The sequence below is a fragment of the Urtica dioica genome, chromosome 1, assembly GCF_054948205.1.
Source record: "Urtica dioica subsp. dioica isolate 48M chromosome 1, U.dioica_male_clone48M_v1_H2, whole genome shotgun sequence".
NCBI lineage: Eukaryota > Viridiplantae > Streptophyta > Magnoliopsida > Rosales > Urticaceae > Urtica > Urtica dioica.
This window is the reverse complement of record NC_142756.1, coordinates 15501390-15515115: the sequence shown is the minus strand read 5'-3', so window position 1 is coordinate 15515115 and position 13726 is coordinate 15501390. Positions and strand designations below refer to the sequence as shown.

At 40.1% G+C, this 13726-nt stretch overlaps 4 protein-coding genes across 5 annotated transcripts; 1 reads left to right on the top strand and 3 right to left on the bottom strand.

The window, feature by feature from the left end:
* Positions 1 to 1926: 1926 nt before the first annotated feature.
* LOC149407484 (uncharacterized) lies at positions 1927 to 7771 on the top strand. The gene is made up of 6 exons (XM_089620369.1): positions 1927 to 1931; positions 2193 to 2286; positions 2359 to 2463; positions 2519 to 2708; positions 7566 to 7618; positions 7700 to 7771. The coding sequence occupies exons 1-6, from the start codon at positions 1927 to 1929 to the stop codon at positions 7769 to 7771; spliced, it is 519 nt and encodes a 172-aa protein (XP_089476495.1).
* A 389-nt stretch (positions 7772 to 8160) lies between these two features.
* On the bottom strand, positions 8161 to 10004 carry LOC149407483 (putative chlorophyll(ide) b reductase NYC1, chloroplastic). The gene is made up of 4 exons (XM_089620359.1): positions 9904 to 10004; positions 9678 to 9765; positions 8876 to 9015; positions 8161 to 8780 (listed from the first exon to the last, which is right to left on the bottom strand). The coding sequence occupies exons 1-4, from the start codon at positions 10002 to 10004 to the stop codon at positions 8627 to 8629; spliced, it is 483 nt and encodes a 160-aa protein (XP_089476485.1). The 3' UTR covers positions 8161 to 8626.
* LOC149407482 (putative chlorophyll(ide) b reductase NYC1, chloroplastic) lies at positions 9732 to 12440 on the bottom strand. 2 transcript variants are annotated; one of them, XM_089626569.1, is made up of 7 exons: positions 12297 to 12440; positions 10988 to 11141; positions 10497 to 10678; positions 10333 to 10411; positions 10091 to 10226; positions 9904 to 10027; positions 9732 to 9816 (listed from the first exon to the last, which is right to left on the bottom strand). In XM_089626569.1, the coding sequence occupies exons 3-5, from the start codon at positions 10650 to 10652 to the stop codon at positions 10126 to 10128; spliced, it is 336 nt and encodes a 111-aa protein (XP_089482695.1). In that variant the 5' UTR covers positions 10653 to 10678; positions 10988 to 11141; positions 12297 to 12440; the 3' UTR covers positions 9732 to 9816; positions 9904 to 10027; positions 10091 to 10125. The 2 variants fall into 2 exon arrangements, with proteins under 2 accessions (XP_089482695.1, XP_089482703.1); XM_089626577.1 differs by having other exon boundaries at positions 9904 to 9978.
* Positions 12441 to 12672: 232 nt separating this feature from the next.
* LOC149407481 (aspartyl protease UND-like) lies at positions 12673 to 13386 on the bottom strand. The gene has a single exon (XM_089620347.1). The coding sequence runs from the start codon at positions 13384 to 13386 to the stop codon at positions 12673 to 12675; it is 714 nt and encodes a 237-aa protein (XP_089476473.1).
* Positions 13387 to 13726: the final 340 nt, after the last annotated feature.

Here is a 13726-nt window from a genome sequence, read left to right as displayed (position 1 = left end):
GCAGGAGGATGTGAAGCTTATATTGTGTAAGCTGGAACGAATTTTCCAGCCTGATTTCTTCACAATCATGGTTCATTTGGTAATGCATCTACCGGAGGAGGCAATTAACGGAGGTCCAGTTCATATGCGGTGGATGTATCCATTTGAGAGATACCTTGGAACGCTCAAGAACTTTGTGCGTAATCGAGCTAGACCAGAGGGTTCAATTGCCGAAGCCTATGTTGTAGACGAAACATTGACATTCTGCTCAAGGTATCTAGAAGGCGTTGAGAATCGTTTCAACATGCCCCAACGAACAGACGTCGCGTCTAACTTCGAAGGTGTCGAACGGGAGTTATTGGTGTTTCAGTCATCAAGTTGTCGGCCTTACGGGAAGATGACCACGATACGCTTAGATGAGAATATACGATTGCTCGCTGAGTGGTACATTTTACGAAATTGTCCCGAAATTGACGATTTCATGAGGTAAATGAGTGAAATAAATGAACTTGAATTATTTATACGAAGTGATGTATTAAATGAACATGAATTTTATTTCAGTGAACACATAGATCTCATGGAATTAGAAGGTCGGCCAGATGTTGAAGAAGCGCATCGACTTGAGTTCCCAAAATGGTTTTGGGAAAAGGTATTTGACTAATTAACTCAAAGAATATGATTAAACTCGCTTCGACACTAACCGACTCGTTAATGGTTGTATGTAGGTATTTCGCATGAGCCAAGACGGATTATCCGTATCCTCCGAATTATATGCATTGGCATTGGGACCACATTTCGCACCACAGACGTATCCGTGTTGTGTAGTGAACAGAGTTAAATTTATCTCCCGTCAACGTGATAGCAGAAGAACGACTCAGAATAGCGGGGTATGTGTACAAAGGGAAGGAGGTCACGACTTCTACGGTCAAGTAGAAAACGTTATTGTCTTGACGTATCAGAAAAATTGTCGTATCGTTTTATTTCAATGTCGTTGGTTTGGTGACCAAGATCCGAGGAAAAGGACACGCAACGACAATAACTTGACAAGCGTGTATGTGGCAAAAGAATGGTACAAAGACGAGCTATTTATTTTGGCAACTCAGGCGAAACAAGTTTTCTACTTGGAAGATAACTTGAATGGTCCTGATTGGCGAATCGTCGAAGAGTGTAATCATCGAAATGTGTGAGATCTTCCTGATATTGACCTCATTCTTGGTCAATCTTCGTCTTCGGTTCAGTTGTCAGTAGAACCGTCAGATTTAGATTCACTATCGACGCGTCATCAGTCTGCGATACCAGAGCCCGTGAGCAACGACGCAGTGAACTTGTTGGAAAATATTGAAGAAGAAGAGTTTATCGATGACGAAGAAACTGAGGACGAAGATTTGATGGAAGAAGATGATTTGTCAGACGACGATGATTGATAGTATATAACGTTTTTCATTTACTTACTAAATTAACTGATTTAAATCATTACGAATGCATAACTAAATAAATTTTGTTTTGAATTTCAGATGGCTGCGGCTACAGGAGCTGGAGGCAGCGGAGGTAGGGATGACTTCTTAGCCCGTCTCCCGAATTATTGCCAGTCGGCGCCCGTACGTGATGGCGTCGAAGAAGAAGACGAGGATATCGAACCAGCCGTGCGTGGGCCGACGGTCGGGCTTCGATCTGAGCGTGCACGGCGCCCCGGGGTGAAGGAAGTCGTTATTTATAACGAGGAGTTTCAGTCGTTCTTGCAGCCAGAGCGCGAGATGGATCCGGATCTCGCGACGTTCGCGAACACGCTCGGGTTGGTCGTTCGAGACAAGATCTCGCCTACGGTCCCAAGGTGGATGAATGCGAACGTGGGTCCGGCGAAGGAGGCCGAGATCCGAGCAGCGATTCGAGACAAGTACGACATTCGAGTCGATGGTGATGCAACCGGGAAGAAGAAGGCGATTGTCGATGCGGCAATCATTCGAGACGTGAAGACTCGTCTTCACGATTGGAGGCATAACTTGCGGTCATGGTTCGACATCGACTGCAAGAGCAGCGTACAAGTGGCGCGGTCGCTGAAACTGAGGACCGTTAAGCTCGACACCAAATGGGAGACGCTGATACAACGATATACGAGCGATGAGTTTAAGGTAATCAAATCATTTACGTTAAATATGTGTTTACCCTTTTATTAAACGATTTGTTATTTACGTGTACGTTTACTTATATTACAGGCCATACAAGCGAAGAACAAGGCGAATCGCGCGAAGAAGAAAGACGAAGACTCGACAGGGGACGATTGGGTTCTCGACCCACCGCATGAAGAACGTAAGTTTTATGTTTATATGATACATCAAATCGTTAAAATTATCTAACACTTGAAGTTTTGTTTACATGCAGAAGAGCGCCGAGACAGGCGCTTTCGAGAGCTTGTTTGCGAACTACAAGCGCCAACATCAGTCCGACAAGTCCGAATGGCTGACTCCTGAAGCCTCCGCACGTTATGTAAGTTTACATTTATTTTTCTTATTTTTCGATTAATACATACTAATTATATCAGGATCGACTGGTCGATAGGTTCAACACGTTGCGAGCGGAGGCTGAGCAACAAGGAGCGGACGTTGATATTTCCGTCCTAGAGCAGCAGGCGATCCGCGATATTATGGGTTCGCGGACTGATCACTTGACCGACGTCGGACGTTTGGTGCCACAGGGAGCACGGATGGCGGCTGAAGTCGCCGAAGTCTACGGTAGTTCGGAGGCTGGGACGTCGCATCCAGAATATATCTCCCAGGAGGTGTTCACGTCGACCATCGCCTCGTTCGCCGAGGCAATACAGAGTCAGGTGCCCGGCCTCAACCTGAGCTCGTTTATGCCTCAATTTCCACAGAGTTCGCAGCACGCTCCGTCATCCCACAGCCAGCAGACTCCGACGGCCGGCGTCCACACTCCGACGGGCGGCCAGCAGAGGACTCCCGACGCTAGCCAGCAGACGACGCCCGGCGGACCAAGTCAGTCTACTGATCAGCACATTGTTCCGCCGCAGCCTGCAGAGTTTCAGCGCCAGCAGAAGAGCGTTTCACGTCGAGGAGGGGGAAAACGAGCGCCGGGATGACAAAGCAAACGTCGCGACTAGACTAGTGTTTTATTAGATATTTTGTGTATAGTAGATTATTATTTACATATTTCTCGATAACCGAAAACGTACGTAACCGGATTTTATATATTTCTTGATTTGGATGATATAATTTAGTTTTTATTTGATTTTTCATTTTAGAATTTCATAAACAAAAAACCATAAAAAAATTAATAATTAACGACGAAAATAATAATAATAATAATAATAATAATAATAATAACAATAATTAGCGACGACAAAGTCATCGCTAATTATTATTACACAGAAGGTATTAGCGACGACTTTGTCGTCGCTAATTCACGCGGAAAATTTTCCCGCGCTAATTAGCGACGAAAAAGTCGTCGCTAATTATCTGTTTCAAAATGAAAAAAAACTTCTCGTCACAGCATTTAGGGACGAAATTATCGTCGCTAATATCGTCGGTAAATATTTAGCGACGAATCAATCGTCGCTAAATATATTTAGACACGAACATTTAGCGACGATAATAATCGTCGCTAAAATCGTCGCTAAATACATTTAGCGACGATTATCGGGTTATTACCGACGAAAAAAATCGTCGGTAATTGTTGAATATGTTGTAGTGAGGGAGATTTTTGATGAAATGAAAAATTGAAGCTTGAGTGTTTCTCCCATATCCGAGCGTCGTGAGCGAGCTCCGAGTTGATGCCCGAAAACCGGTATTCGTGCGCGAATCAACGGTGATTGGATGCCCCGAGTCTAGCATTCACGAGCGAATCAATAGGCGAAGGAAGGTTCTTCGATCGGTTATTCGTGCGCGAATCAACGATCAAGTTCGACTATCCGGTTACGTTACTTTTTATTTTGGTTTTTAAAATCAATCTCCTATCTTTGAATTCTCCGCTGCATCAATAATCCTTGAAGGTCTCAAACTTGCTCACGGATATAACATCACAGAGAATATGAGGCCCTTGTCTTCTTGTTCTTTCATTTTTCACCACCGCATCCAGAATGAGGCGGCTCATTTACTCGCGTAATACGCTTTAAATTTTACTAGCTCGGTTTCTTGGTTTCAAGATATCCCTCCTTGTATTGTTCCTGCAGTGGTTGCAGATAAACCACTATTTGGTCTAATGAAATTTTCTTTCTTCAAAAACAAAGAAAATGATACCAGACGTCCACCAATTCCATTATTTGATTATAGACTAGATATATTTTTCTTCTTCTTACAACCAGTCCACCACCACACAATTTATATCTAAATTTTTCTTTGATTATATAGAGAATCGTAGGATAACGATGGGTGGAAGATGTGCATATACAAGGTGTGTTATATATATATATATATATATATATATATATATATATATATATATATATATACTAGTTTGAAACACGTGCTTTCGCATGTGGTGTTTGTAGTTGTAATCAGTAAATAATTAATATTTATATATATGATTTAATTTACCAAATATTTCTTCAAAGCATGAGGTTATAAATGAATATTAAGATATGAAATATTTCAACAATACATACTACTTATGGAGTAAAAATTTTGAGAGACCCTCATAATAATCAGTGCAAACATTTCAAGGAAATATATAGTCAGTGACATACTTAAAAATAAAAAAAAATTGATATAAGTAAATAAAAAGCCAAAAGTTTGGTGTCTTGATAGACAAATAGAAGGAAGGAAACGTTAACAAACCAAAAAGTTTAAAAGTAACTTAAGAAGACATGTTTTACTCAATTTTTTTGCTTTTTGTTAGAGGTTGATGTTGTTGGGTAGTGATCTTCCTATTTCTTTTGAGTTGTGTCTCATTGGTCTTGATAAGTTGTTTTTCCTTATCTTGTTCTTCCTAATCTCCATAAGTTGTTTTTCCTTATCTCCTCCTGATGGCTTGAAACTTTACACTACTACAAATACAGTTATTCGGTGCGGATGACTTTTGGTGCGACTTTTCGCACCTAAAAGTCGCACCAAAAATTACTTTCGGGTGCGACTTTTCGCACCCAAAAGTCATTGAAGTAACCAAAAAATTTCGCTGATTTCTTTTAAATTTGGGTGCGAAAAGTCGCACCCAAAAGTTCATCATACCTTTGGGTGCGACAAAGTCGCACCCAAAAGTCCAAAACATCTGGTCTAAAAAATTAGCGGGATTTTGTTCCCTCTTATTTAACTTCTAAAATTTCGTTCCCCTCTTTTTAGCTTACTCTGCCAAATTCTATCCCATTAGCTCCTATTTGTTTTCACCAACACGAGAGAAAGAAATAAACGGGAAAGGAATAAAAAAAGAAGAAAAGAAAAGAAAAGAAAGAAAGAAAGGAAAGGAAAGAAAGAAAAGAAAGAAGAGAGAAAGGGAAATAGAGAGACCGAGAGAAGGAGAGAGAGGAAGAGAGCGAGGGAGTGAGCGACAGGGGTGAGCTCACGGAGGAGGAGGAAGCTCGACCAACAGCAAGTCACCGAGATCCGAAACCATCTCGAGCGCGCGCGTCTCAGCCGAGAAGACGAGGACGCCGTGAGCCGCCGAGGACGCCGGACCGAGAGGAGATGCCGGAAAACGAGGCTGAGAGCACCGGAGGGTTGATTTCACAGTCATAAAGGTGAGAATTTGTTTCCCCCAAATTTGAATCCGAGATTAGGGTTCTTAGTTTGTTTTGGGATTTTTGAATTTCTTGGATGATTTCGGGAATTGATTGAGTTTTGATTATTGATTGAGCTTGATTGTGATTTTGTTACTCGGATTCATGGATTAAAAACATTGTTTGGAGTTTTTCTTGAGATTTTGGCTGAATTTCAACAAGTTAGGGTTTAAGTGGATTTCTAATTTGGGGGTTTTTCTCTTGAGTGAGATCTGATGATTCTTGGATTCGGATTGTGTTACAATCTGTGTTGGTGATGGATTATTTTCGGATTTGTGGATGATTTGGTTCCGGTTTTGGATTTGGCCGTGTGTGTATTCTCTGGCCGTGTGGCTCTGGTTTTGAAATTCAAATTGTGAGTTATTAATTACTTGAATATGGTTATTGTGGGTTCGGGGTCGGAAAATTTTAAAGTTCATGAGGTTTCGGAATTTTTATGATATGTTAACGTGTTTTGTCTTCGTTACGAGTTTTTTTTATCGAGGGTCTAGACTCGATTAGGCGGGCTACGTAGAGCTCACAGTGACGGTTAGGGACGGCGAGGACGCTGTCCGAGGAACGACGGAGCTGCCGCGCGAGTGTGGACGAGGCGAGGCCGGACCAAGCCGAGAGTAGGCCGGGAAAGAAAGGCCTTTCGGCTTTGGCTTGGAGGCTCGCGAAATATTCGTTAGCGTATAACGAGTTGAGAAATTCCCGAGTCTCGACTCGAATTAATTTACAAACCGTTAATTATTTTTGTACGAGTCATTTAATAATATATTAAAGTGTGGTACTATTATGTTTGTCAACGATTAAGTATTTTAATTTTCTTGTGAGCTCACGGAGGAAGAGGAAGCTCGGCCAACAGCAAGCCACCGAGACCCGAAACCATCTCGAGCGCGCGAGCGCAACCGAGAAGATGAGGACGCCGCGAGCCACCGAGGACACCGGCCGAGAAAGTTCATAATTTTTCATTTGTAGCCCTTTTAGGTAAGTAGTCCAGTGTTTTAGACTTCAAATAATCTTTAAAGTATTGATTTTGTAACATTTGGGTCACTTTAATAGTCTTAAAATTTTTTACTCCTAAAAACAAAAGTTAAAAAACTTGTTCATAAATTTAGAAAGGCTGATTTAAAACAAAATTACACTCTAGATATACAAAATTCTTTAACTTATGTTCGGGTCTTTTTTATATTGATATGTAGTTTTTTCCATGTAGAATGCATTAGTGAGAATCAAAGACAAAGGAACAACGTGGAGAGGCCAAACATGAAATGAGTGGCGCGAATAGGAAAACCGACGCCCAATTTAAAAGATACGCCGCCTCAAAGTCGCCGCTTCTCCGAGTGGTATTTTACTTCTTTTTTGTGTGTGGGTGTATTTGTGTGTATGTTCTGTGTGAGTGTATTTGTGTTTGTGTGTGTATGTTTTGAGATACGAAACAGGAATTGAAGTCACTTTTAAATTAGCTGACATCCAACATACTGTCAATAAATATGTTTTTTTTATAAATTTAACGTCACTTTATAAACAAGCGCCGTCTAAATTACTTTTTTTTACTCAACAATAACTATGGGGTGCGAAAAGTCGCACCCAAAATTTGGCGGGTAGAGCTTTGGGTGCGACTTTTCACACCCAAAAGTCAATAATACCCGCCAATAGGGTGTTATTCGGTGCGATTTTGGGTGTGAAAAGTCGCACCCGAAAGTCATGACTTTTGGGTGCGACTTTTCGCACCTAAGACCTTTAGGTGCGGAAAAGTCGCACCCAAAATCGCACCCAAATATATCTTTGGGTGCCAAAATTGACTTTTAAGTGTGAAAAATGTCGCACCCAAAAATCTTTTTTGTCCTAGTGTTAATTGGGTATTTTCCCAATGAGAAAGGTACGATTGTGGGCTTATTCAGAAACAATGTCGGTGATTGCATTGCCTGCTATGTTGGTCCTGTTATTGCAAACTATGAACTTGATGCTGAAAGTTTAGTTTGGAGTATTCACTTATTGTTTGTTTATTGGTAGGATATCAAATGTATTGAAAGTGATAGCATGATCATGATTGAGACCATTATCGGTAATTCTCAACCTCCGTAGTTGATAAGATGCAAAATGAATTAAAAACATCAAACCAAGCATGTCGTGATTGAGGCCATCGGAGAGGAACTTTGCAGCAATTTTTAAGAGCAGATATGGTCATTCGTTAGCTTGTACTTCTATTTTTCATCTAACTTGCATTCCTTTATATACTCGTCGCTTTATTGTCAGAGATAGTAAAGTGTATAGATATCATAAAATTTTATATATTTTATACCTCATGCTATTGTCTTTTTCGATACTATTGTTTTCCGCTTTATTTTATTTTTCATTTTAATAAATATGTAACCACGATTTTCCTCACCCACATGTAAAATTCTTTAATAAAAAAATTCCTTGGTGTACACCGCCAAATAGTGAAGATTATAAGCCGCATATAAATATCGGGAGAGAATCAACAGTGAAGACAGCAACAACTATTGTTTAGAAGAAAAAAAAACTTGTATATATGTTCAAAATTGAACATTTGAAATCCACTCCCACCCTATTAAGAACTTCATGCCGACTATTGCTAACCAGAAAGGATGTTTTGTTAATAAAAGCTTCAACATCAACAGCATCATCATCCTACAATCCCCCCACTCGAAAACGTCAACGGAAAGCTTCAACAGATAACAGACAATGCATAGCTTAATGTTTTGGGATGAAGATTGGTGCTACTTGTTTTTCCCTTGCAACCAATTGGCAAGGGGATGATCCAAGTTGAACTAATTTTTTTGGGGAATTTTCTGACAGATAGTAGGCTGTTGGGGATTTCACATCCACTTACTACTAAATTTATTTTGTGAGAGACCAAATCTTACACCGTTGCTTTTTTTCGTCCTGGCGAATTTCCATTCTTTTATATTCATTGAACTAACATATAAAAAAAAGAGTATTAATAAACCTGAGAAGAAGATCAGTGAGAACCATTCCCGGAGAGGCTGTGTGAACTCCTACTTTGGATCGTTTCGATTCCTTGTGAAGCAACGATTGAAGTTGCCTGAGCCCACATTTCGTCGATCCATACCTGAAAGGGCATAAACATGCAAAAAAAGAAAGGCAAGTGGTCATTGACAATTATCACGATATTTTAGAGGGCGCTAAATGAAAGACGAGGCTTACCCAGCGGTTAAAGGGGTACTGGATCCCCCGGAGCCAGCACCGTCCATGTTAAATATGTGCCCTCCTTTGGCTTGGTCTTCCATCACAAGCATCGCTTCGCGAGTGCGGAGAAAAGACCCAACCAGGTTTATCGACACGATCTACAGAACGATATAACAACTTGCAACGGTTAACAAAATCTTTTTTGCATTTGTAGTGACGAATCTTGTATGAGTTCCTAAGAAAAGGAGTTTTTCTATTTTTTGGGGTCTCAAAAGGGCGTGGGTTATGTCTTCTTCGTTAAACTGCAACAAGGGCCTAAACCCTTTGTTTGTGCTGGCGTTGTTTATCTACGCAAGAGAATGGTTAATTGTAAAAGATTAGCTTCCGTATTTATATGTTTATTCTCATTGCAAATGGCATTCTTTTGCAATTAACCATTCTCTTGCGCAGATAAAGAATGCCATTCTCATTATATAAATAACCATTCTCATTGTATAAATAAATACTGTTGCAACTTTTTTCGTTATACATTCGGTATCCCTTCAGCATAATTCCTCCAAAATGTAGAATGAAATGCTATTTTTACCAGCTTCAAACTAACTACACCTAAAAAAAATATCAGATACTATGTAATATTTTTTAAATCTAACACATATTAAGTTTTTTTTTTTTTTTTCAGTTTCTTTTCATGTCTTCATTTTTTTCCCCCACGTTTCTTGTTCTTTGTGAGGCAAAATGAAGCCTTGTTCTAGAGCGAAAAGTATTAAAGAAAAAAGCACATCACATAGAAGGGCATCAATATCAAGGAAAGAATCCTCACCCAAATATCAATAGGACCAAGTTCTCCGATGGAGAAATTCGCCAATCTCTGAACGTCATCGAGGACGATCCACCTTCTCCAATCACACCTTCATCAGATTCTCCTCGAGCTTCCTCACAATCGATTCAACCGATTCGGGCTGCCATCATCAAACGCATCAAATGATTAGATAAAATTACATCAATACATACACAAATCAACGTCCCGACACCGGGAAAAAAATCACCTTCGAGAAGCGAAGAACACTTGATCTCCAGACAGAAGGAATTCACGAGCGAGCGCTTTCCCTAGCCCGCTCGTACTGTTCGATACAGGCAAACCCAACATCGAGTTTTTGTCAAACTTAATCACTGCATCATCAAATAAGGAAATCAAAAGGTGATTTGGGGGGTTTTTTTTTTTTTTTTGCTTACCTTCCAGTTATGACGACTATGCGTGGACCGGCTCATCAATGCTCCTCCAAAACCATGTTGGACCCGATCATCGTCCCGATGATGATTCCCCCGAGCCAGCTGTACCATATCAACATATTCATTTGACTGTCACCCCCTTAAAAAAAAAAAAAAACCAGGTTCAAATTTGTCACTCACTAAACACTACATAAACATTTTCACTACATGATTTATATATTTATTTTGATTTTTTTGATACTTACCAGATATCTGACATCCAACTCCCATGATTACTCCCATACTCATCATCGTCACAATATATCTACCGATTTGGATGGCCATCTGTGAAAAACATTACATAGTTCACACCAGTCACACTCAAATTACATAAACCCTAAATTAAACCAAAAGAATGAAGAATTCTGACCGAGGAAAACACTTCTTCCAATTTGGCCACAATTTTACTATCCTCGTCATCATTCCTCGAGTTCAATCCATAACCCACCATGACGGTATAACGCAAAGACCCCCAAAACCCGAACCTTTCGAGACCAATCCTCCTTTTTCCTTCGCTTAATTCCATGATACCACAAATATCAATCTCAAAGCCTATCAAGTAACTTTAGTCTACTTAATATCAATGTGATCAGCAGTCCATGAAATAAATAAAGCACATAAAAAATGGGAAGAAGATCTCAGAAGGTTCGGGGGTCTAATATATCCGCTATTTTGTGTTGCAAGGAATTGATGAACTTACACATAACTTATATATATTTTTTTATTCAGACCGCAGCAGTTTTGTAATATTTGAAAAAAAAAATTCGAACACAATAATTATTTTCAGATTTCAAATCAATATCGAATAATGTTTTATTCTTCAGATTTTTAGCAGTAGAAGACAAAGAATCTGTTACTTACCTTAACTGAGACAAACACGACAATTACTCCTCGTTTATTTCCCGCGGTCGTCTCACTTCTTGACTCGTCTGATACTTCTACTCCTCGTTGGAGGTGACTTCTTGGTCAGAGAATTTCAGTCCCTCAACTTGAATCGGAAATCACAGTTCCAAACCTGAATCAAACAAATCACAACCCAACTGTATTAAGAGAAACCCAGTTTAAGGGCCAAGTGCCGACGACAATCGTGTTTAAAACAGAATTTATGCACAAAAGAAGTTCAAAATATCTCATTTCATTCTTTGAATAGCTACACCACCAACCAACCAACCAGAACCAATACGGACATCTTTTATACATCGATAATACATGTCACACGAAGTATGAAAATGACTCATGTCGGTTTATTGAACTTCAAGTTCACAAATATGCATTACTTTATAGCTCATATAGATATTTTAGTCTATCAAGGTTTTAATTTCTTTTGAAATGAAGTTGCCAACTCAAGAATCAAAATGGGGTATGAAAATACCAATTACCTCAATTTCCTGAAAAGACAATCTTAAACAACTCTGTATGTTTTTAACCATTTAAACAAAAGAAATTGTTTCCCCTCGCCACAAAACAGTTTACAATTATGATGAAAAAAATTGACCTGCAAATCAAACTATTTATATACGATACAGATTGATCGGATTCATCCAAGTCAAGATACAAATTTAAGACTACAAAACCACTCAAAGAACACACTAAGTATTTAAATTATAAATAAAAATAACCTAGAATACATACATTCATATCACCTAAGCATGACAATAATATATTTCGTTTGTCCCTACCCAATTTTCATAGCATATCAGGTACTGTAAAGATACTCATATTAGCCTATATGCTTCATGCCGTACATTCTTACTCTTTATTCTAAGGTTTTAGTTTCAGAGACAACTCACACTATTTTTACTTACAGATATAGATTATCTTGACCATACCTTTACACCGATAATAGCAACAACCCAAACATATATAACCACTAAAGGCTACAGATTTATATAAACACATGCATCACCACCACTACTCACTGTGACATCAAAACAAGATTTCAGACTTTCTCAAATTACCTACACACGAAGCCAAAGACTCAGAAAACAAATATGTCAGATTCCAACGAGAATCCTCACCAAATCAGACTTACAAGCTTCAATTTAAACTCAATCAATAAGTCAGTCCAAAATCTCAATCAACCAAAAACCATGAATCACTAACGAAATCAATCCAAACTACAATTTCGGAATCCCCAAATCAGACCAAACATTACCAAAAGAAATCGAACCTGGTCACAGTGAGGAGGAGCGAGTCTGGAGGCCGACGACGAAGAGAGTGGAATGGGGCGACCGAGATTCTTCGGAAGCGTCGTCGCCAGCGAGGACAGAGCAGAGGTCGGTGACGGGGTGGAAGGGGCTTGGCAGAGGCAGAATCGGCGGAAGAGGAAGAGGTTTGGTAGTGGAAATGAAAAAACGCCTGTTTGAGTTTGATATAGAAATTGGTTTGGTTTGGTTTAACCATCGGAGTAGACAGCGAAGTGGGAGGAAACGAACAGACATAAAAAATATAACTGATATGACGTGTCGTTATTTAACAGGTTAAAAATAGAATGAATAGTCTATGAATAGTGATTTTGTGATTCTGACTTATTATATTATATAGATTTAAAAACTGCGGCAGTCAGCATAAAAGAAGTAGAATCTCTTGGCATTGATGTCAAAGCCCATGTTGAGGCCTTGCTGAGCCCAGAGGCCGAGGATGCTCATATTTTTGCCGTCAACTATGTTTTGGTATTTGGATTCGCGGATCATAGTGCAGAAGTACTTGGTCTGGTACGCTTTAGGTCGTCTTTCATGGTAAAAGAGTTGCTGCGCGCCCAACACCAAGGTGGCTCCGTCCCCAAAGCTCAAAGTCAACCCCGGGAATCCGTCGATGTTATCCACGGACCCCCAGTAACAGTGTTCTTTCATCCGCGGTTGCTCAACCCACTCGCTATACCCTAGTTTGATCATGACGTCGTTGAGCGCGGCTTTGACAACTGGATACCAATTTTGAGCAATCCAGAAGAAGAGCGTGCCGGTGTCGATGGTAAGGGTGTGGGTCTGATCGGCGCAGACATTGTCGCCCACGGCCATGGTATCGAGATCCACCATGTACCTTCCCTCGCTGTTCTGCAGCCCCGTGACAGTCTTCCCATCCAGCTCAACGTCTTCTCCCAGCTGCAGATGGCTCGACGCGTCTTCCAAGTTCGACAGATTTCCGATGCAGTAAGACATCCTCGAGTTCCCGTTCCCAATGTTTGACAGGAAATTCACGTCACCCAGCCCGAACACCCCATTGAACCGCATGTCGTCCTTGCCCATAAGCCACCCCTGCATTGCATCACGTCCATCAATCACATCATGCTCGATCATATAATTAAAGCAAACATTGATGTATTAGGAGTGATAATTAATCTGACTACACCTTCTAGTCAAGCAAATGAGCTGATGCTATGTTACATTTCACAAGATTTAGAGTATCGATTTGCATAAAACCCAATATTCAATTCCAAAGGAAAATATATGAGAATCGAAACAAAAAGAAGGAAGGAAGCCGTGGAAAAATTATGGTCATGAGTGTACTTGTATGGACGTTAAGCATTCATTAATGTTGATTTACCTTGTAGGAGGGGTCAGTGCATCCGAAGAGGACTTACGGGTCGACGAAGTGGCCGTC

Coding starts and splice junctions, on each gene's coding strand:
- LOC149407481 (XM_089620347.1), bottom strand. CDS start 13,386: ATGCAGGGGTGGCTTATGGGCAAGGACGACATGCGGTTCAATGGGGTG.
- LOC149407482 (XM_089626569.1), bottom strand. CDS start 10,652: ATGGAATTAAGCGAAGGAAAAAGGAGGATTGGTCTCGAAAGGTTCGGG. Junction 10,412..10,496: donor TGGAAGAAGTGTTTTCCTCG/GTCAGAATTCTT, acceptor TGTTTTTCACAG/ATGGCCATCCAAATCGGTAG. Junction 10,227..10,332: donor AGTTGGATGTCAGATATCTG/GTAAGTATCAAA, acceptor TTTTTTTTTAAG/GGGGTGACAGTCAAATGAAT.
- LOC149407483 (XM_089620359.1), bottom strand. CDS start 10,004: ATGTTGGGTTTGCCTGTATCGAACAGTACGAGCGGGCTAGGGAAAGCG. Junction 9,766..9,903: donor GTGTTCTTCGCTTCTCGAAG/GTGATTTTTTTC, acceptor AATCTGATGAAG/GTGTGATTGGAGAAGGTGGA. Junction 8,781..8,875: donor AGTACCCCTTTAACCGCTGG/GTAAGCCTCGTC, acceptor ATGCCCTTTCAG/GTATGGATCGACGAAATGTG.
- LOC149407484 (XM_089620369.1), top strand. Junction 2,464..2,518: donor CTGAAGCCTCCGCACGTTAT/GTAAGTTTACAT, acceptor TAATTATATCAG/GATCGACTGGTCGATAGGTT. Junction 2,709..7,565: donor TGAAGTCGCCGAAGTCTACG/GTAGTTCGGAGG, acceptor CCAATGAGAAAG/GTACGATTGTGGGCTTATTC.